Below are 22,443 nucleotides of genomic sequence, written 5' to 3' on the forward strand. Positions count from 1 at the left end.
GCAAAACGACATGAAACTCGGTGTAGTAGCGTAACGGGCCGCACTCGAAATGGCGCGGCGAAGCTGGCGGCTGGGACCGAAATGCGACTGGATCTCGAACGCAGCGAATAATGGTGCTAGCAAGAGTCCCCCTCGATCCTAAGCGCTACGCACCACCGCAGCGCTTTGAGAGCGGCCGCTTACATAACTGCACCGAGCTTCATGTTGCCTTGAGCTGCATACATTTTTCATCATATAGTGCGGCTTGCTTCAAAAAAAACCGATGAGAACAGCATAACAGCCTGAATTTGTCGCGCAACGTTTGTTTGCACTGAAGTTTTTTTTACAATGGGGCAGAGTAGTGCTGTGTTAATCACCATCTTAAGAGAATTAGGACAGTATTGGATTTCCCATAATCTAAAATGGTGATATAACATAAGCGTGATAAGAGCTAGAGGATCCTAAAAAGGACTCAGAAGAAGTGAAATCAAATACTTATAGCGGATTGCTGCATCCTACTAACTTCGTTTTTACTTTCACGAGCTGCAAAGAGCCTAGCTGTCGTTGTAGAAGTAGCACTACCAAATCCTGCATTTCTCATACGGATTCATCGGGCTGCCGACTGGACAATGAAACGCTTCCGAGAATGGAGGAAAATTCTGCAGTGGGACATTTACTCTAAAATATTGAATATAAGGATAGGCATATAAATTGTGGCTCGTTGACACGAACCACTTCGCTACTATTGTTAACTTTTATATCACTGCTGCCCAATGTTAGTTAAGATAATACGTTAAACGACTTACGATTTTTAATGCTAATAGCACACACCTGAACATTCCAAGCGCGTGCACATCAGTGTCCATAATGTAATTGATCGATGAACTCTTAATAGCTTCGCACCAAGTCTAAGTATTGAATCCATGGATATAGAAACACGACATGTGCATACATAACATTCAGTATCTTACATTTGCGTAGGCTACGAAAAATAACTGCTCTGCAGAGAACTTCGAGAAGCCGGGGAGAACCGCAAACTCCGATTCGCGCAGGCTTCTCTTCCGATAAGCCTGAATGATATATTAAATGCTCACAAAATTTCCTTTCCACCACTCACCTCATACGCAACACGCAATCCGCCATTGTCAGCTATGTTTTCTCCAATTGTGAGACGGCCATCCACCTGAGAGATTGAACAAAATAACTTTGTTCTCTACTGGCATAGCTAAGACGTACGTTCCGATGTGTATTTGGCTCAACCTGTCTGTTGTACTGATTGATGAAGCACTGTCTTTTTTTCTGGAACGTCTCTAAAGTCGTGTGATCCCACCACCGCCTGAGATTTCCAAGATCATCGTACTGGGATCCTAATAGTGTAGTTCATATTGATAAAAGAAAAACGGGGAATACATGAGCGCAGACCGAGGTCGTCATAACCGTGAGTGATTTCATGACCAATTCCAAGGCCGATGGCGGCATAATTCACAGAAAACGGAGCCTCTGGCACGAACATTGGGAATTGTAGAATAGCGGCTGGAAATACTAAAGAAAAAAGGAGACGTGCAATCTTTCTTTTAATGATACATTTTTATAAGCGTTATGGTTAGTTCTAAACAAAAGTTCTGAACATGTTACAATGTGGCCGGAAATTTGCGAACTGTTTGACCGTAGAAAGACTTGTCCTTTGTTATTTGCTCCTGTAGTTTTTGGAAAAGTTAGGAGGTTTCGTTAAAATTTGGGATATGTACTGCAATTGCGATAAGTTTAAAATAACAAAGCACGATACAGACGCTATTTAACGAAAAAGTTGGATTTTGCAAAAAAAAAAACATCAAATTGTATCAAAATGTAGAGTAATAGGCAATTTCTTTGATGAAGGATAGAGATAAAGTGTCTGGTGTTAATTAATCCGCTTGGGATGCGCCCCCGCGCTTCAGTTCAGAATAGTTTTAGGTTTACGAACGTGTGACTGACCATGCAATGACTTGCGGTGACTAGCCGATGTGTCAAGTCAGCGTTTTTATCCTCCTAGACAAGTCTACCAATTTATCGACCCCGAGAGGATGAGGGGCTTGGTGAGCACTAGGGCGGATTCGAACCTCCGATCGATCGTGCAAGAAGCGGAATCTCTAACCGCTATACTGCAACCACCCACCATAACATAATTTCTTTGATAACGTATACAAATTTGCATACAACAGTGAACATACGAACTCAATTGCAAACACGAACTGCATTGTTTTCAGTGCCATACGGTAAACGCTAGAACACAAAATGCTAAAATTTCTGTGATTTCATTAATAGAGATAAGCCGCCGATTCCAAACACGGCCACACCTTATCCCTCATCATGGTTGACAGTTGGCATCTGGTGCTTAACAGCAAAAACAGGCAAAAACGACCACGAATATAGCTGACAATATTTCTATCAAACTCAGTTTTCTTGCTCCAAATGACCGACATCCACTAATCTAATGCTCAACTGACATGCTTCGGGAGGAACTTTTAGCGCAGGAGGCGGTTTATCGTCGAAATCAGTTTTCGAAAAAGGCTTGTCGCAAGTCTTACGACTGACAGCACAGACCTCTTTTTCGCTACTCACTGACTTGAGCCAGTCAAGGGTTCATTCGAATCAACGGTACACCATTTTCTATAACCTTCTGTGTGACTGATTTTTCTTGGCCTTTCTGAGCTCGCCTTTGATTTCAATTCTTTCGGTGTTTAAGAACAACAGTGCTCCATACCTCAAACATCCTTCACTCGAGTGAACGAGAATTTGCTAAAGTAAACGATGTTCGAAAGTCTGTGATGTGCAGACACACAGTTGTTATGTAGAGAAGTAAATATTGGAATAACTAGTAAATGCTTTAGGTTCTTAATGTTTGCTCCAGTTTGATAAACATGTCATTTGCGGGTGCCTTTTTTTTTGTTTAAATGAACAAAACGTTGACTATCCAATATTCTGACAAAACATGATTTTTCTAAAAACCCAATGTTATTTAAATTACGCACAAATCTTAAGAGGTGCAATTTCGAGCCATAATTGTTATAAATATTCAGCATTCAACTGAATCCTTTCATTCATTCACGATTGGGACAAGCAAAGGAGTGATTTTTTTGAACTATTCTCTCAGCGATCACAAGCTCCACTTTCGGATTTTTTGTGTTGAAAATGGGAAATTTTTTGAAAGAGTTGGATCATTTGATGTCTTATGCAAAATAACGGAACAAAGTGTTGCATACAACGTTAAAAGATAAGAACGACAAGGCACCTAGTAACGTGTCACGTCTGCAAACGCAAGCGCATGCGCCTCTGTGAGCGAGCGGGAGGGAGACATACGTCCATCGATTATTCGGTTGCTCGCAGCAGACAATCAGTAGGCAGATGAATGCTCGCATATGTGACATGTGTCTAGTTGTCTCGCAGGGAAATTCGATCGGCAAAGGCATTTGCCACACCATTTTTCCCAGGACATTTGGTAGGAAATGAGCGTTATCTCTCTCGTTTCCACACTACCCAACCCAACCTTTCCAGATCCAGAGAAGCCAACATCGTTCGTGGAAAGCAACCTTTAAATTCCATAAAATTGAATGTGGATGTTGCTTAAATTGCTATGCGTGTAAAAATTCTTCCAGGCGCAGTGTTCACTTTCAATAAGGAGGAAATTCCCAAACTAACTTATCTCATTCCCAGCGAAGTAGTGGAACGCGTCTACAGCAATAACTGGAGAAGCCCAATCATCATCCGTTGGTGGTTTCTTGATTCGGGATAAAACATTCCTATAAAGCAACAATAATGATGAATAGTTTAATAAATCACTGTGTAGACGTGACAGTTTCAACACCCTAATTTCGGTAAATCATTTTATGCATTTATTTGCACCAATCTGTTCACAATCGATCATGTTTCAAACGCGACTGTCGATAGCTCAGTTACCTATTATGGAGCTCAAGGACGTCACTTCTGCTTGAAGTGCTTTAGAAGATGTGTCACACATTAGGTCGATCTCCGCACGAGTCGCGCCATCGGGCGATCTCCATGTCCAACCAACGATCTTTTTTCATGAAAGAGAGTTCCCACAAAATAGGCGAGCGGCGGACAACAGCCCGGCGAGACGATTGCCATTTTCATTCCAGTCCCCTAATTCAAATCTTCCAATCCTGAACTCCTCTTCTGTGGCCTTTCCTAGTTTTAGGTTGAAGTCTCCGACAACGAATTTGTAGAAGGACTTCTCTTTGCAGATTACTTCCTCCAGCTCAATGGTTACATTGCTGATGTACCTCGGAGGCCTGGTCTTATTGCGCTGCGTGATTATGCCACAGTGGATGACTCCGAAAAGACCAATTTCTGCTTACCTTTCATAACCGACGACCTGAGTAAGGTCAAGGATAAAGGATAAGGGCCAGTCTGGTTAGGTGTGGTCTCGATGACCAACTGAGAGTTGTAGAAATACCGCTCACAAGTCTCAAGAAGCAGTTAGTCCGAAACAGAATGTACGATCGCATTTGCCTGACTCCAAACTGTGTAATATGGCCACTTGGTAAGGCAGGCGACTGCATGGTGTCTGGTGTAGTTTATTTGATTTCGTGCAAAACATGCGGCGAACAATATACTGGCGAAATAGGGCGACCTCTTTGCGTTCGTATTAAAGAACATCTAGATGGGATGAAACATTCAAACGCAGCGACCCCTCTAAGAACCCATCGTAGAAAATGTCACGAAAACGCTCCCTTCTGCATAGCTCCCACGATCCTATCGTGCGAACCCGAAGTTGTGGCTCGCAGAACTTTGGAGGCGTTTTGGATAAACGCTAAAGTCCAGAAGTCCAAAAGTCCAAAAATGAGCTGGCTCTGTGTCAAGACCTTTGCGGGTTTTAATTTACGGGGTCATATGCGGGTCACATCCTAATTGCTATTAGCGGAGCGATTTTATCACGCGGAGGTTCGCTAATATCACGGCAACGCTGCTACCTAGGTGAGCACAGCGATCCAGACACTTTTAGTTCCGATTTTGGATGTAGCATTTTAGGGAGTGATGACTTGTTCTGAATGAGACGTTTGAGAGGATATGTTACAAATGATCTGACTTTCCAGGCTCTGACGAAGGCGACGACACCGAAACGTAAGCCGTTATAAAGTTTGTTAACATTCTTGGCTGTTGCTTAAATTTGACTATCGGCATATGAAAATCGTCAATCAAGGAGTGTTGCTGGTATTGTTGACATCAATTTTGACACTCTGTCTCGCTGGGGAGCAGACCTTCAACAGACTTGTAAGTAGCCTCTGCTCTACTCAAGTGAACTGCGGAAGAAGTATACGAATAAGTTGCCCTAAATGCGACACATCCTCTATATATCCACACTATGAAATATCGGGATGGTTGTAGCAGATCGTGAGATACCCTAGCCTCTGACAACGTGCAAAAACACCTATAAACTCATTCTGAAGACAGTGTAAGGATGCTAATACTCGAGATTTTGCCCTCAAAATCTTTTAAATCTCTTTGGATTCATACAGACTCTCTTAAATTAGGTACAGGATGAGTGTCTTAGATCGCTCGAGGGCCAGTTCACATGACTTCATCAACCGGACCATTGAACGCGCAATTATGAATATTCGTTTTACGTTGTTGCTAAAAAAAGAACTGGAAGCTGTTAGGATAGTTGGGGAAGAAGTCGGCCGAATTGTCCTTGCCTAACATCCTACAATATACCCCAAAACCAATCTTTGGGAACTCTGCAAGTTAATATGCTAACAAAAATGGAAAATTGCAAAATTTAAAGTGGGTGATTTTCTGTTCGTCACACATTTTACTATACTTGAGCACATCAGTGACAACAAGAAAACGCTCAGTAAATATGATATATATTCTCAGAAGAGCGTCCCATCTTTCTTGGACTGGAAAACCAATGACGATGGGACCCTCTTCTGAGAATCTGCAAAAATCATGAACAGTTTGTGAATTTGATAAAAAAAAAGGAAACATGGATCTCTTATTAAAGAGATCTCTGGCAGACAGAGCCAGTACTGGCAGACGGACCGTCGAATGAGTCTGAAGGCGGTCCTGCGCCTGCGCTGAGATAAAGGTCGATTCAGTGGAGGAACCCTCTTTTTTGCTGTGAGAAGATGGAGCAACACTTTCTGTGTGGGCGTAGGCAATTACACATATGAGGGTGTTTATGTGCTTGCGTGTGTAGAGACTGTACAAAAGGCACGTCTGACCTAAAACTTGCAAGCAAAAGGAAGGAAGGTGTAAAAAAGGTGTTTTGGAACAAACTTCAAAAAATAAGCTACATCTTAGTAATAGAACAAACACTTGGTGAAGTTGGAAAAAATTCATGAAAAAAATTCTTTTTCAGCTGAACCCTGGAAGGAGAATGTTCGCACAAAACAGATAGGTCTCTTATTTTCTCACTGGTCTATTCACATGTAACGAAAAAAAAAAAAACGTATCCGATTACGACAAGCATTTTCATTTATGTCGAGAAATGAACAATTACTTGACTTCCACGCTAGGCTGGAGCAAACGAGCGCCGATGTCGAGGATGCAGTGAAGAAAAACCAATAACACCCGGATCTGCACTCAGCCTTTTAACACCATTTTTTGCCTGATTTGACAGATGGTTTGCAAGAAGGAGAAAAATGTTGTCAACGTAATTGAACGCTCCGGAGGTGCTAGGTAAACGGACCTCACGCAAATGAAAAAAAGAGTTCAAAGTTTAACTCTACTCCAACGGTCAAAGACCGGGGACAATGTCAGAAAGTGCAGAGAACTTGCTGACTGAACAGAGTTAGGAACAAGTCGTACAGAACTGTTGCTTTTAAAGACCTTCCAGTGTACTTTAGTCATAATAAAGGACGAGGAAAAGTGCTTGGCACTGATCAGTCTCTTCAAGATGCGCCATCGCATTCGGCTTCAATACAGTGGTTATGCATATGAGGCTAACTTGTGTGTGCCGACGTATCGGACTAGTACTCATAATAGTAATCTCCGTTGAGTTCGGATCTTCGTTACTCTTCAATGCATGTTTCTACGCACCCAGATTCATCCACCCGCTAAGGTGCTGATGTGAATTTGACTCAGGCATAAGAGTCAGTTCCCTTCATAATTATAGGATCGAAATCTTGGTAACGTTCCTCAGTACGAGCATACAAGTTTGCAACAGCTCGGGGCCATAGCTGACCGGTTGATATGTAGACAACCGCGCTTCTCTAACATGGAAACTCTCCCCAGTTGCAGAAGAGCCCAGTTCAACAGAGGGATGCTGCAAGAACCACAGAAGGACTGCGGCCTCCAACATCCATTATTCACGTTAACATTGGAAACCCGCTAAGGACCTATTAGAAAACCGTGGAACTTTTTAATTTACTTTAGACTGCCTGCCCATTTCCATCTATTTCTTAGACGGGTAACTGCACTACTTGCGTATCATATTGTTCTCAACTCTGCAATAAAAAATAACTTCCTAAAGCAAGTGAGTATTACTTACCTAACTGCTGCCCTTTTCAGCTGCAATGCATTGTCGAAGAAGTTATCAACAGCGATCTGGACGCCTTCATACGGAGCAAGTACAGCTGTCTCGTTCAGTAGCGCGTCCGGAAAGCTGGAAAAGCAGGAGATTACTTCTTTACTCAAGATAATGATTGTCGCAGGCTACCCTATTTTGTGTCTCATCCGATCCAATTTCTTCAGTGCGGCAGATCGAGTGAGTTCATCCATCCAATCTGCTTCAATTAACAGACGTTGCATGGAACTTTTTAGATCTGTGATCATTTCTTCAGCCTAGGAAAATGATCTGAATGTATTGTATGAAAGCGACTCCAATGCCACTATGTCATGGGTCCAACATTCAAGCTCATATATACACGATATATTATTGAAGTGGCGAGATAATATGAAAGCCAATGTTACTACACATCTATATCTCCATTTTATTCTCACCCTTTGAGAAAATCTCAGAATTTGTCTACTTTTGAAGTTATGCGAATCAGTGCACCTCAATGGAGTCCACATACCAGATTTAAACTACTCGAAATTGATGCCTCATCAGGCTGGGTGCATCAAAAATGTTACAGATATCATCTGCCATTGTAGATCAAGAAAGTGGTTCTCACAAATCGTAAGAAAAAATGATCAGAAAACCTTTTCTCTGTCGTCTACTGAAAAATATGAACTGGCGTAAGCCGTCGAAAGTGGCATCGCCATATTTTCTGCAACATTGTGCACACAGTTCTCCCACTTTGGTACCTAAATCAGGGAATACAAAGACTTAGCAAACCATGTTCGTTTTGAGGAAGTTCATTTTCATAAGAGAAGCAATTTTACTTCTGCAGTTGATCCGTACATGTTAGCATGGAATTTCTGAGCAGGAATCCGATACTGCTGCGCAAGGTAGACGTCGAATGTCGACACAAGTCGCCACATCATGTAGTTGTTGATTGAGCTGAAATTATTGGTATACGAATCGTCTTTTGATGATCTGCATGTGCAAATAAAAGCATCACCCCACGAATCTGAGGTGATACGGATTTAAGGTGGAGTATTCTTATACGGGATAGTAGATTATGGAGAGGGGGGTGATTCCGTCCATTTCTTGCTAATTGGCGTAAAAAATGGCCCGGAAGAAGCGGCGTGTGCACACGGATGGCGCGCTCCAACCGAAATCGCTGTAGAAAATAGCACGCCGAATTGCTCGAAGTCGTATCATCCGGGCCGCTTTTTACGGCAATTAGAAAGAAATGGACGGAATCACCCCCTATCCATAATCTACGATCCCGTATACGAATAGTCCACCTGAAATCTGCACCACCTCAGATTCGTGGGGTGATGTCTTTAAATAATTACATATATCACAAAATAATACATTAAATAACAGTAAGTAGGCAAATAAGCTACAATATATTACATTAAGTTTTTGGTGTTGGACAATAACATTTAAGCCCTACCTTGTTTGAAGACGTACGCGTTGACCATGTACGAAGGGGACTTATGATTTTTTTCAGCAGTTAAAAAGTGGATTTGCTGAAATTTAATTACCAAAAAAACTCAAACTATGTGCACATTGCTGTGTCTGGAAGATCGCGAATAATTTCGTGACAAGAGGGCATATGATAGTATAGAAGAAGAATTTTTTGGTAGTTTTCGGAGAAGAGGGGAAGGCCCTACAAAATGTTCTTCGCAATGCCCAGTTTTTTGGAGTCCAGGTAAGAAGCACTGCAGTAGGACTACCTTGTGGGACTTTCTGCTCCTCTAAAAACTACCTAAAATCTTCTTCTAGGTCCTTTTCTCACGAGATCATTCGCGATCTTCCAGACCCAGCAATGTGCACATAATGTGCGCCTTTTCGACCATTAAATTCCAATAAATCCACCTTTAAACTGTTAAACACTACCTGTAGTTATATCTTCCATTTTTTAGAAGTGATTTCAAGTGACTACCTCTTCTGCAAAAATTTTACTCAATACAGTGTCGAAGCTGCATTTTCCCACTATCACACTGTAGAAACAAAATAGGTTTTTTCTGTTTTTTTCGACCCACATGCAATTGCACCTCACATCTCTTTTGTCTATATGTCTTTGTCTTGTCCTATTACGTGCTTTATTCGATTTATTTAAAGCCTTATTTAAAGATATTTCATACATTTTAGAATAAAAAAGAGTAGGTTAAATATAAAAATATTTCAATACCAATATTTCAACAACATTTCAACAAATTTGCTTCTTCTGCTCCTTGGTGTGCCTTCGCTTCTGTCAGCTACCGAATTTCACATTTCCCATTCGATCCTCAGCTAATTTTCAACACTGCATTTTCGAAACACGCAAAATTTTCAATACCTTGAATTGGCAGCAGCACAAAAGAGTAAGGGGGCTCGTTTTCTTCCTTTTCTTTTTCTTTTTTTACTTCCTTTCTTTCTTTTCTTTTTTTCGAGAGGGTCGTGTCCCATCACCACGATTGACCCTCCATACAACTATTGCGGACGCAATGTGCAATAATTAATACGCGGCATTTCAAGTAAGTTTCATGACAGTTCTCTCCGAACAAGCATCGCTGAATTTCTATAGAGACTAACCTGAGGGGTTTTGATTTCATCAGAGATGAAAGGCCGTCGAAATATCCGATGTCAACCACGTTTACCATCATGTCATCATCCAGAGTTCCAAGACTCTCGCGAAGTTCCTCGTTGAAGAACAGGCTCCAGCGTATCTGAATTTTTAGGATGACTTCTAAGCGGGAAGCTCAACTGCGCAACAAATAACAAAGAATTTACCTGAGGGTACCGATGGCGAAAGTCTTTATATGTCATTAGATTACTTATAGCTGAGTGGTTTCGCAAAAAGTCAGATCGAGAAAGCTGAAATTCGAGGAAGAATTTCTTCAGAGAAAAATTAAACATACAAAGAAGCTACCTGTGCTCTTAAAAGCAAGGAGCGATTTGGGAGAGTAAACAGAATAGAAGTATTTAGTATGAAAAGATTGTCAAACCTATTCAAAACAGCATACCAAAATCTTAGTGCATTCCATGAATACTCGATGAGGACTCTGGTCAAATCGCAGTTAAGGGGAACGCTTTGGTTTGTGGTGGAATGTCGTGCAAACGTCCGCGTACAGGCGCTTGAAAGCGACTGTGGACGTAACTTTTATATGACCTTGTACTACAGCTAGTAGATGGCCTAGAACGGGGCTAAAAGAGCGTCCCCCGAAGACAGCAAAACATTCGGTAAAATATTACGTTAAAATTGCCACTGTGTAGCCAACGCGCTTCTTAGGGCAGCAAAGCGTAAAACTAGAGTGGGTAAGGATTTGTTAGCGCGAAGAGGATTTGGAAAAGCTATAGAAGAAGCCCCAACACGTTTTGATGAACTAATAAACAATTTCTGATAATTAATCGTAAACAAAGAAGCCATAATATGAGGAAATTGTCCGAGAAGTAAGTACCAGAATGCAGAACTATTCATGAATAACTTCAAACAGTTCTGAAACTCGCATTGGCAATCCTCCGCTCCATGTCGATGATGTCATTCACTTGATAATCAATCATTCCAGCATCGTCTTCCTTGTCGACCCCTACTATTGGAAATATTCTTCCTTTGGATTCCTCAGTATTAAAAAAAAGGATGCAATCACGTCACTTGAATTAACTAATTAATTAATTAATTAACTAAATCGGTAGGCAAACACTGACCGAGCAACTGCAGAAGATTCAGAATGTATTCTCGATAATAACCAAGAAAGATGTTCGACGAAGGTGCGCCACGGTAGAATTTCTTCTTTTCGAGAAAAAGCTTCGGTGGACAAAACTAAAGTTATATTAATTACACGGGTTGAGAACAGGAATATGTCAAAAATCAGCTTGCCATGAGAATTTGCGTGTCGCTGCTTTCGAAGCTGCTATGCACAAACACTTTGATGAGACCCTCAACGCCGATAGCTGCCAACTGCCCTAAATTTCTGCTGGAAGATTGAAGAATTCATTTGCTGTCCTATTTTGCTGTTTTGCCCTCTGCTTGGTGGTCCTTCTTCGAAGAAAAGCTCATTTCCGGGGCAATTCTTTGTAGTTAGGCGGTGACAGACGCAAACGATGTGTTCACACTGTCAACAAGCGAGAAGAAGCACAAACAAATCAACCACTTCACAAATAGCACTCATGTAAAAGTGGTCATTTTCCAGTGCAAAAGTGCAGCTCTTCTGATTGAGTAAGAAAGATATTCTACAATTTCACGAAAACTAACGGTGACAACATAAATCAAAAGAATGTCATTGTAAAATTTCCGTGTCTCTACATAGTTTTGGCACTTTTTCGTCGACTTCTTAATATTTGTTGGAAATGTTATATGCAAAATAACGTCAGAATTCTGACGTAGTGAAGGTATGAACAAAATTATTAGATATTTCTGTTCCAAAGCAATCAAGAAATATATACATATATATGCATAAAATTACTAGATTTTGGTAATTCAGAGCTCTAAGTTGGGTTCTCTGGGCAAGTCAGTTTTGGGTTAATTTTGTTTTGACAGCAGTTTCAATTTCTGGAATTCTACGAAAACAGGTCCTACGAACTGTGCGAAAAGAGGGAGGATTAGCTTCCCTGTGTTTGTCGACGTTCGCAGCTGCTAATGTCGCAAAATTTTGCAGTTCACAACAAAGACTTTTGTGGAAAATGGGACATTATAACAAGAAACTCAAATAAGGCAAAAAATATCCGAAAGAATGCAGTGAAAATCAGCCCCTAAATGAAATATAATTGCAAAATGTTGGAAAATGTGCAAAATGTAGGAAATGTAGAAAGAGAGAATAGTGTGGATTTTGATGCCACAGATTCTAGAAAATAACAGTGATACGGAAATAAAATCCAGGGAAATGGAAAATAACATATAAATGGTAGCAGCCATAAAATTCAATGCTGCTGCTTGCCTTCGTTTTTGATTTATTCATCTACACCCTTGTATTCGCGTTCATTAACATAAAGTTCTATGCAAACATGTGCAAAGTGCATTCACGAGGATAGTTGAGCCTTGACAGAGTCTCTTAGTTGAGTTACTATTACTGCTGTTCTCGCGAAGAATATTCGAACCATTATACGATTATCTATCGAAGTTCCCTCCCATTTTCCTCCCCCTACTGCCGCTATCATGCATCTGTATGCTAGGTGCTCTCGAAGGCCCAATTTGTAACGACTAATCTTTGCTCAATTCGAGAATTCGATTTTTTAAAGTATTTATTTTAGTGCAATTTTTCTGTGTTTCTTGTTGGCAGCCTGAAACTACAGCGTTTTTTCGAATTGTCCAGTATTTCCAAACTGACTGCTCCAAGCGCTGTAGAACAGGAAGGAGAAAATATGAGTAATGATTAACAACGTGGACAGCTGCTACTGCAATGCAAGAAAAGATTTTCTTGTCAAGGAAGAATTGCAAATATCAAAAATACTGAATACCTGCCAATGTTTCCCAGTGGTAGTCTGCTGAATCAAATCTTGCATTGGTGAGCAATTCCCATCCACCAAGTTGAGAAATAAGAGACAAAAGAGGGATATTACCCTGGATAAGAATGTTAATTTCGTGCTAATATTCTTTAAGCGAAATCATGCACCATTTCATTCTGAGCATCCTCATTCATGCAGGAATCATAGTATGTGCGAGCCAGCTTCACTGCACGTGTTTCATTCATCCGCGAAGAGTTTTCGAGAATGCCTGAAATTGAGGACTGAATTTTTTGGCCTTTTTGCAACTAAAAAAACACACATAAAGGAAAATAATAGAAAAAAACAGAAATAGAAAATAAAATAATATAAAAAATAAATAAATGAAGCATGATAGCAAATAATAATAAAATGATCAAAAAGTTGACAAGATTTGAGCAGCAATTTTTTCTCTCCAGTAAAAATAGCATTCTGTTTTTTTTATTTTTGTTAGCCCTTGTTCAGATTATTTAAAGGCATCACTCAACGAATCTGGGGTAGTGCGGGTTTCAGGCGGGTTATGTCTATACGGAGTCGTAGATTATGAGGAGGAGGGTGATTCCGTCCATTTCTTCGTAAAAAATGGCTCTGGCGATACGCTTCTGGCGAGCGTTCTGGCACGCTATTTTCTACAATGAGCTCGAGTGGAGCGCGCCAGCCTTGTGCATGCGCCGCATCTTCCGGACCGTTTTTTTTATCCCCCCCCCCCCCCGCCCCCTCCCAGATTCGTGGAGTGATGCCTTTAAATAAGATGTATGGAGCGGTAGAGCGCTATTGGCAAAGAAAGCAATAATTGGTAGGAATTTCATTTGCTTGACACCTATTTTAATCATATAAAAAAAGCAATTAATAAATTCTAAAAACTTAAACCTAGCCGATGTGTAAAGCGAGAGATGGTTTTACATCTACCCAGTAATTTTTATGTCTGTGTGCACTGCAAACTTGAAGAAAGCATAAAACTGTCAGCAAAAAAATAAATAAATAAATACAGTCGTGATGCTGAGATTCAATAGTGACCTTTAAGATGTCGATCCAGATCCCTTTTCATCTCGTACAAAACAGTGATCTTCTTCGCATGCTCAGGTACGACTTTGTTTTCTGCGTACCTTCCGCAAGCGAACGTGTAGAAATCGGAGCAAGGATTCGCTTGACGATTCATATTGTTCAAATAATTGGCAGCTGAACGATAGGAGATGGAGCTGAAATGCGCTGAAATGCAGGAAAACGTGGTTTACCTAGCCGGATGCATTTCTCCGAAAGGCATACGGACTCATTTCGTGTTGAGTTCAAGCAGTTGCCTCCCAAAGAGGCGGAACTGGCGCATCCTGAAAGACAAAAAATTGCATTAATCAGAAGTGTTAGAGAGGATATTTTTGGAGGTTGGTTCCAAGAAAAGAACTGTTTTTGCTACCTGTGAACGATTTCTTGGTAAGCACATATTCGCAATCGAAAACCAAATGATCAGATATTTACAAAAAAAACAATGCAAGAACATCTAAGACGTCCAAATAAAGGAAAACTGTAAATAGAGAGTAATGCTGACTTGGCTTTCATTTTCTACAATATATCTTCATGTGAACACTGTGTAGCTACAAAAACGGCAAAGAGTCCAAAATCTTAGAAATCTGTGATTTTCCTTGCTTTGCAGGATGAAAGTATACGTGAATAAGCGCAGGAATCTGTACAAGAGCGAAATAGGACTTCATGTACCACCCATACTTATTATTTTTACTATCTATTTTTTTACAGCAGCACAGCCCCTTAGAATGTCATAGTTTCTTAGGAACACATGAATCACCGTTCACCGACGTATTCTCCGCTGGTGTCTATCCAGGGTTCCCCTTTCTGGAAGGGTTACAATTCCCTGGGAACAGAAGCTGAGGAGCTGAGACTCAAACAACGACTGAAGGCGGATTTTGATTTTGAGGCGGAAATTGTTTAGTTTCAGTTTTAGCTTAGGCTATGTTTCAAAGCACGGAGCAAGTGGTAGTCTGATGGGGCGAGTTATGGGGAATAGGATGAATGGGGAACAGTTCCCCGATCTAGGGGCTCTAATTAGCAGCCAGTGGAATAAGCGTTTCAGAAATGTTTGTGTTAGTGAAGTTTTGTTACCGGAGAGCTAAAGTTTCAGGAAATCGAGAGCATCCGCGCAAACCTTCACAACTTCCGCATCAAAACGATGCATTGGAATGCTCTCCAAATAGGGCTCAAAAATCTGACGTGAAGAGCAGAAGAAAAGAGGCACTTACCTGTGAGAGCTGCGAAGCCATCGTTGAGCATTACGACAAGCACCACCGAGCATACCGCGACGATGAGAGTTGCAAGGAAAAGCGACGCGAGAAGAACCACTAGTCGGGGACTCCTAAAGTTGTTCACGTTTAAGAGCACCCGCGTTGATCCATAGAGAGCTCTTAGCACGATATCTGTCGTGCTAATTTTGTCGTGCGCTTTGAAACTGACCGAGAAAACACTGCTCGAACTACTCTGATTAATGCCACTCAAAACGGACCAATTTGAAAGTTTAATCGACATTTTGGTTGAATAAATCACAAAGAGTCTGTGAACTGAGCAGGAGTCCCAAACACATCTTTTCAGTCTTCCTGTGACGGTGGCATTTCAAAAACACTTGCACTTGGTGGCGATAGAAAATAGAAATCAAAACTTCTCACAAACAGATAGCTGAATACCCCATTAGTTGGCTGAACACGCGTGCGCTGTAATGTATGAGGTGACACCGGCAACACCACAGGTGTTGAGCGATGACGGATTGATTATGAGGTTTCACTTCGGACGGGGCAGTCAGAAAAGAACTGCTCCAGCCGTTCTTGAAGGATATCACTGCTATCTGTGAAAGATCATAGCAGACCTTGTCAAAGGAAATAAATTGCACTCATGCAGGCTCCTCAAATATCCTCGAAAATGCTATAGGTACCTGGTAGTCACAGTGATTCTCTTTGTGATATGAACGTCTTATTCCGTAATCTCCCTGAAATCCACGCTTACGGACACTTTCATGTAAGCGAAGTTCAAAACCTAAATATGATTCGTTGTTAAAGATGGTTTCTTCGAAAAAGCCCCAACATTTTGTGTGTTCGAACTTGAAAGAGATTCAAAAATGCGATCCTTTTCAGAAGAGTGCGTGAAGCTGCACAAGGAGCTCCAGAATGTTTGACTTTAAGTGACAATGGTTACTAATCTGCAGCTGGATTCGGTTAGAGGACTTTCACGCCTTTTCAAAATACATGAAAACGGCGTTGTTCTGGATTTCAACTTTAATGCATAATATGGTTTCTACTACCATCAACCACATTTCCGAAGCAGCTTCACACTTCTATTTAAGCTTAAAATTTCACACTTGAAAAGAAGTATGACCACGCTTTTCAAAGAGTCTGATTCAATTCTATTGTTATTGCATCTTCCTTAGCGATGCTTCATATTTTCCCGCACCTCATAAGCTTCAGACGATTCTGAATTGAATTCGAACTTGTTGGTGCTGATCATGGAACCCCCATGCACTTTAGTTTTCAGCTATGGCGGCCGAATTCAGTGCTCTTTCACCAACGAAGGTTCAAGATGTGTTTCAATGCAGCAGAACTTCCTACGAAGCTTACAATGCTGAGTCGTCTCACAGTTTCCCACTTTCATGTAGGCACTATATTTGCTTCTGAGGCAACTCTGCATCTGTAGGATCTGTTAGATGATTCTAGAACCTCCTTGATATAAGGATATATAATTCCTTGTGATGAAGCTAAAAAAAATTGCCCGTAATAAGTTGTATCGTTGCAGAAACGAGATCATACAAGGTTCTTTCACACTCCTTCTGAATTGCAAGGGAGAATCGGCATATTCACACTCATATTCATTCATTGCACCTCTAACCCGATCTTTTCGTGGAGAGATCCCAACGTTGTCAATTTCGTGATGCACTGTCGTTAAATCGAAGAGGACAACAATCTACTCGAGGGTTATTGCCTATCCTAGTGATTGTTGACTGAAAAGTAGTTGCTGTTGAGCAAAAAAAAAACAAAGATGTCAGAACAAAAAAAGTTTAAAGATACGTGTGTCTACTAAAGCTTCATAACTTCGAGATTCGGATGGTTTCAAATAAGAGGCAGAGACCCCAACTCCGAAAAAAAGCAAGAATAATTCGTGAAACTTTGGACACTCAGTAAAGCTTGTTTTGAGGCCGTTTCCACAATTCCTTTGTAAACAAAGTCATTCGATATCGTAGAGCTAGGAGCGCCAAGAATACGATTAGTGTCTTTTTTATTACCATATTCTAGTGGAGAAATGTACACTGATGAACAATGAATGCTGAGCTGAGGTATGTATTTATGGCAGCAAATTGACTAAATTATTTACAACTCTATAAACTTGATGCAGTTGGTTGGGATCGATAAAAATGAATAAAGAACAATTTTTACGCGCATTTGGATGGTTTTCTACGAGGAAATGTTTGATGAAGTTCGCGTTTTATGCGAAAGTTTCAGCCTGTCACGACTGACCCGACAAAAACATTGTGAAGAGCTCTTTTTCTTCTCGGCGTAGCAGTTCATGGTGTCACCTGGATTTCCCGAATGCACATATGACGCTTCTTTAAGGAAAAGCTCAAATATACTTCTCTTTTCTTCGCAGTGACGCTTTGAAAAAATGAAGAAATCCGCCACTGAGGGAAATATGTAAGGGAAGAAAGACAAATATGATTGATTAATTATATCCGCTTTGGTGGCAAAGATACTTGTGCACATCATAGATGTAACATCGACATTCCAAGGCAGAAAAGCAAAGGTTAATGAAAAACATCTTTTCCTCCTTCGTTATTGTAAACAAGGAATGTGGAATGGCTTGGCTCCATTTTACGACTGATCTCACATTGTAACGTGACAATGCTTCCTCTAAATCTAGTGACTTTCATGAAATCCGGCAACAACTAACATTTAAGCACGAAATATTTTCAAGACGATTTCCATCTGAACAGTGAGGTACGAGAAAAGTTGAAAGACCCATCTGTCCGCGTTCTTTCAAATGGGAGGAATATGATGTCCTAATTAAAAAAAAACTATGGGACCGTTGAGCAGCACCGCCTTCCTTTTTATTCCTGGCATTTTTGAATAACTACAAATAAATTGAATTAATAACATAATTCGAGTGATTGAAAATTTAGTGTGCACAGCTGCACTTTTAGAATATAATTGACGAGTTATAGTGATGTTATTTGACTTGTTTAGAAAAATACTGTAGAAGGCATACTCACATTACAGGGAATAGTTAGGAAGAAGGGATGACGAGAACAAGACAGAGGTGAGCAGCGCAGAAATTCAGAACTCTAATCGCAAGATCCTCTTGCAACCGTTTCCTACCACAGAAGTTAAAAATGAATGATGTGGAACTGGTAACTACAAAAACTTGCTCAAAGTTTACGAATTCCTGAGAAGAGTGCAGAAGTTGCCTAAAAGGAAAAAAGACAGCACACCACATTTTTGTGAAGAATTCTGGAGTGGAAAGGAAAACATGTGGAAACATCTGCGAGAGCAAATCTGGTCGTCAATCGATTTGCACAGGAATGTGGTTAAGAGAATTTAAAAACCCTAACCACTATTTTTCTTCGCTTACGAAGCGGCCTTAGAAATGGTGAAGTGTCGTTTTGAGCATTTGAGAAAAAAGGTGAATTGATATGAAGCAGGTGACTTTTACGATTGGCATGGACAAAATATCAACTGGTATCGCCCACGGAAGTTATCTAAAGCCTGTGCTCTGATATCCTGATCCTTCCAAGGGAATTGTTCTTTTTTCACTCAACCCTTTCACAACAGGAAAATAGCAATGATACAAAACCATAGCATAATTATGTGAATTCTCTGAAGTAAAAATGACGACATGTATTGGGTACTGTAAGCAATTTCCTACAAATTTCTTACAAATTTCAATGGTGAACTGAGAACAAATAAGCGCCTGAACAAAAACAAGCACTGATTGTTGACGAAGAACGCTAGCTGTAAAAAAAGAAGAAAGCTTTACTGTACTCACGAAAATACAGCTGATTTAGCATGACGAAATTCAACTGTTTCCATATCGCTGGCAGAAATGTTGAGATCGATGGATCTAGCAAATATTAAAGTAGTAATAAGTATATCGAAAGACAGCAGAAAACGACTTACTTCTATATGTGACAGAAACCAATTCGCCTCGGAATAACAAAATTTCGCTTTCTCCTTTCAGAGAACATTCTATTTAGAAGAGCAATACATAGAGATTTAGTAACTTCGCGAATATCTTAACGAAATGATCAAGCGTTTAATAAAACAATCAGTTTGTGCGCAACAGTCTCTGTTTGGCAGAGGATTTCATTACTTAAAAAGAGACCAAAATAGGTCTGAGTGCGGAAAAATGTGGAAAGCTCAAGAGTTTCAAGAGGTTCGTAGTGCATATCAGCTGTCGGGCAGTTGGACACTATGGAAAAACGGAGCACTCGAGGGTTGGTGAGCGGCCGAGGAAGCGAAGCGGTCGTGCACCGACCACTCACAGCAAACATTATCAGATCAGTCTCATCAACTCAGAGCTGGTCGGCCGAACACGATGTTGGTGCAGAAGACGTGGGCGACAGAGCTGTGCCACTAAGTGTGAGCTTTTAACAAGAACGTATGCTTCTAGAGGTGTTCACTGAGGTATTTCTGAATCGAAAACACACGAGAACTCTCTTATTCGGATTTTCAGTCATTTGATAGACCAGCAACGAGCAGGGTCTCCAATAAGAATTAAATGCAAAAAAATCGAGCACTAAAACTAGGATGCGTCGGAAAAGTACACAACCTTAAAAGAGGTCAAAAATTGGTCTTTTTCATCTTTTGGGAAGAATCATTCGAGAATATCGTTGAGATGGCGTTTAGTGTGTAGGAGCACATCTGTGGGCTGAGCGGCGCTGCACAGTAAAAGGATCCCTTGAGCTGACTAGTTCAGTGGCGGTGGTCATCCACATATCCATGGCGGACTCGCGCAACCCATTCATGGTGCGGGTGTTGTTGTGCTCGTTTGTTTGTCCAAACGAAGAAGCCGGTAATCCTGCGACTGCCGGCAAAGATTAACTAGTAGCAGACAATCCATCATGAAATGAGCGCCGACTACGCACAAAATTCTGTTCGCGGATTTTTGAGAAATAAAGAGCTTTCTTTTTCTTTAACATTCAACGAGTGTTGCGAAATGCAAACCGCATAGGTGATAAAAGTTCAGAAGAAAATACAACACGTTTTTCTTCTCAAACTACTGCACAGAATAAAACTATTCTGATAACTTGCGACAAGAGGAAGAAAAATCAGTTGAACAATCATGCATTTTTCACATTTTTAACACTGAGAAGTGCACTCAGCTAACAACATTTGCTTGCTGGTGACCAAAAATATTAATTGTTTGGCAGTGGCAATGCGGGAACTAGGAAAATGAAAGCACTGAAATTTATCCCTTCAGTTCTCAAAATTTTCTCTCCACAAGGAATTCTTCGCGCATTTTTTTTGACCTGAAAAAAGGAACCTTCTGAAAATTTCACACTAGCTATTTCAAGGTTCAACCTTGTCTGCTCTCTTTGTATGTAATTTTAATTTTTAATTTTTAACCCTATGTTCGGACTCCAACTGAGATTTTGTGCTTTTGCCTGCCTGTCGCTCAGCCGCCGGCTACAGCCGTCACTGTCAAGTTTTTCAGACACCACGATCAAATAATGTGGACGTGATTGGATTTAAAACAGAAAAATAGCCCCCAAGGGCAAGTTGTCTTAGAAGAAATGATTCCTTTCATTCCATGTATTTGTTTGCATTTTAATAGGAACCAGTTAGAGAGCAGGCACGAAAGGAGCACCGTTTGCTGCGTCGCATTTGAGTCTGCGGCGATTTGCAACTTTTGACTAACATAGAGTGATGTGGACAGCATTTGCACACTGATAAAGGTCAGCAGTTACATCAGATCAGGTAAACCGCTGGCTAATATCTAAACAATTGATACCGAGCACCATTTCCGCAGGCACGGAAGGAGGAGGAGCGGTGGTGGAGCTTACAGCACAATTTTTGACTTCGTATGCGTTTTTGCTAAATCGGAATTTTTTTCAATACCATTCTGTTTAATCTCTTATTTCTCATTCAACCGCTTCTTTCCACCGCCGATGCACCTTTCTGAGGATGTCGTGCCAGTATTGTCACGGCTTTCTAGTGATGGTAAACTAAAAATACCATCACTGTGGAACTGTTTCATCTCTTTCCCCCAGATCAACCTCAATGGTCCAACGCTTTCGCTCAGCACCGAGAGCCCCCCAATATTAAGGAAAAATTCCGTTCACATTTACTTCTATTATACTTCTGTATATGTGGACAAACACATAATGACACATATGCGGAAAAAGTGTACATCACTTCTCTCTTCATTCCTCTTCTCTCTTATTCTCTTTATTTATTGAAACTAATTCCACCTAATTTTCTTAAGAATAGCTAAAACGGTGGAGTGTACAGTGGAAGCAAACAAGAATCAAGGCGAAAGCTGCCGACCGAATATGACTCAACCCCAGTTCCGGTTCGCATAACAACAACGACGTGGCACAGTTTCGTAAGAGTTTTTAGGCTTAGAGATGAAGCCTGGGAACGTGGAAGTGATCTTCACCTGAGTGTGTTTGGGATCTCGGAAAAAGGCTCTTGAAATATGATTGGAATCACGTGCGTTTGGAAAATAATGTTTGTTTTGACTCAAAGTAAAAACAGGAATTATTGTTTATTTTAAAACAAGATCCATTCGGAGCAAATTGTTATTTAGTACAAAGTGCATAGATTTCTTGCCGCAAATAAAAAGGAAAGATGAATTAACGGGTTCGTCGTCTCCTTAGCTATTACATGAGTGTTTTTGATGTCAGTGGAGGTTGTTGATGAACTTAGTTCAAGACAGAGGTCTCTACTGAGCTGCGGAAAACGCTTTCGTGAGAAGGATCGCTCACAAAAGAAATCTGCCCCTTTTTCAACAAAATACACCGTAAACTTCCTCACTTCCGTTGGAAAAAAAACCCTTTCTTGCCGCATTGGCTAGCTTCTTCATTGTAAAGCTGCACGAACGTTCTTACACCTACATCCCTATGGGGTGCGCCTACGCCTTCGTAATGTATATGTTACCCATAAGTAAGTAACATGTAAACATTAGTGGATGTTTCCATTTTATGGGCAGTACAGCACATAATACTGCAAATAAGCCTCATCAACATTGGAAGAGACACACTCAAAACAGTGTGGAACTCACAAGGTGAAGTAGTACTGGGAATGAGCAATGCTGAAAGTAAACATCGGCTTGAGTGAGCTCTAGGAAGAACTGGAGAATCCCTGGTTCACAACCATGTTCTATTCAAATTGAACATGAATAATCTGTAGTCGAAGTAAGTTTCAATTTGTTGCAGTTCTGCATTCTTGGCGGTAATTGTACATCGTATCTTCAAACCAAAATTTATAGACACACAAAAAGAGGAAGCATTTAAAGAGACATAACTT

At 40.7% G+C, this 22,443-nt stretch overlaps 2 protein-coding genes across 3 annotated transcripts; both read right to left on the reverse strand.

Annotated features, from left to right (window-relative positions):
* Positions 1-557: 557 nt before the first annotated feature.
* Positions 558-22,242, reverse strand: RB195_018113 (uncharacterized protein; the record flags this gene model as incomplete). 2 transcript variants are annotated; one of them, XM_064185397.1, is made up of 23 exons in its annotated part: positions 558-657; positions 811-887; positions 951-1,049; positions 1,097-1,162; positions 1,216-1,346; positions 1,402-1,521; positions 3,658-3,758; positions 7,469-7,582; positions 7,637-7,761; positions 8,122-8,226; positions 8,305-8,422; positions 10,049-10,182; positions 10,247-10,330; positions 10,964-11,043; positions 11,162-11,276; positions 11,334-11,419; positions 12,911-13,013; positions 13,066-13,166; positions 13,952-14,113; positions 14,170-14,259; positions 15,184-15,296; positions 18,962-19,036; positions 22,199-22,242. In XM_064185397.1, the coding sequence occupies 23 exons, from the start codon at positions 22,240-22,242 to the stop codon at positions 558-560; spliced, it is 2,343 nt and encodes a 780-aa protein (XP_064041278.1). The 2 variants fall into 2 exon arrangements, with proteins under 2 accessions (XP_064041278.1, XP_064041279.1); XM_064185398.1 differs by lacking the exons at positions 18,962-19,036; positions 22,199-22,242 and having other exon boundaries at positions 15,184-15,214.
* On the reverse strand, positions 15,283-19,361 carry RB195_018114 (uncharacterized protein; the record flags this gene model as incomplete). The annotated part of the gene is made up of 4 exons (XM_064185399.1): positions 15,283-15,296; positions 18,962-19,036; positions 19,093-19,146; positions 19,298-19,361. 4 exons carry the CDS (start codon positions 19,359-19,361, stop codon positions 15,283-15,285), a joined length of 207 nt encoding a protein of 68 aa, XP_064041280.1.
* Positions 22,243-22,443: the final 201 nt, after the last annotated feature.

Source organism: Necator americanus, chromosome II (assembly GCF_031761385.1).
Source record: "Necator americanus strain Aroian chromosome II, whole genome shotgun sequence".
NCBI classification, from domain to species: domain Eukaryota; kingdom Metazoa; phylum Nematoda; class Chromadorea; order Rhabditida; family Ancylostomatidae; genus Necator; species Necator americanus.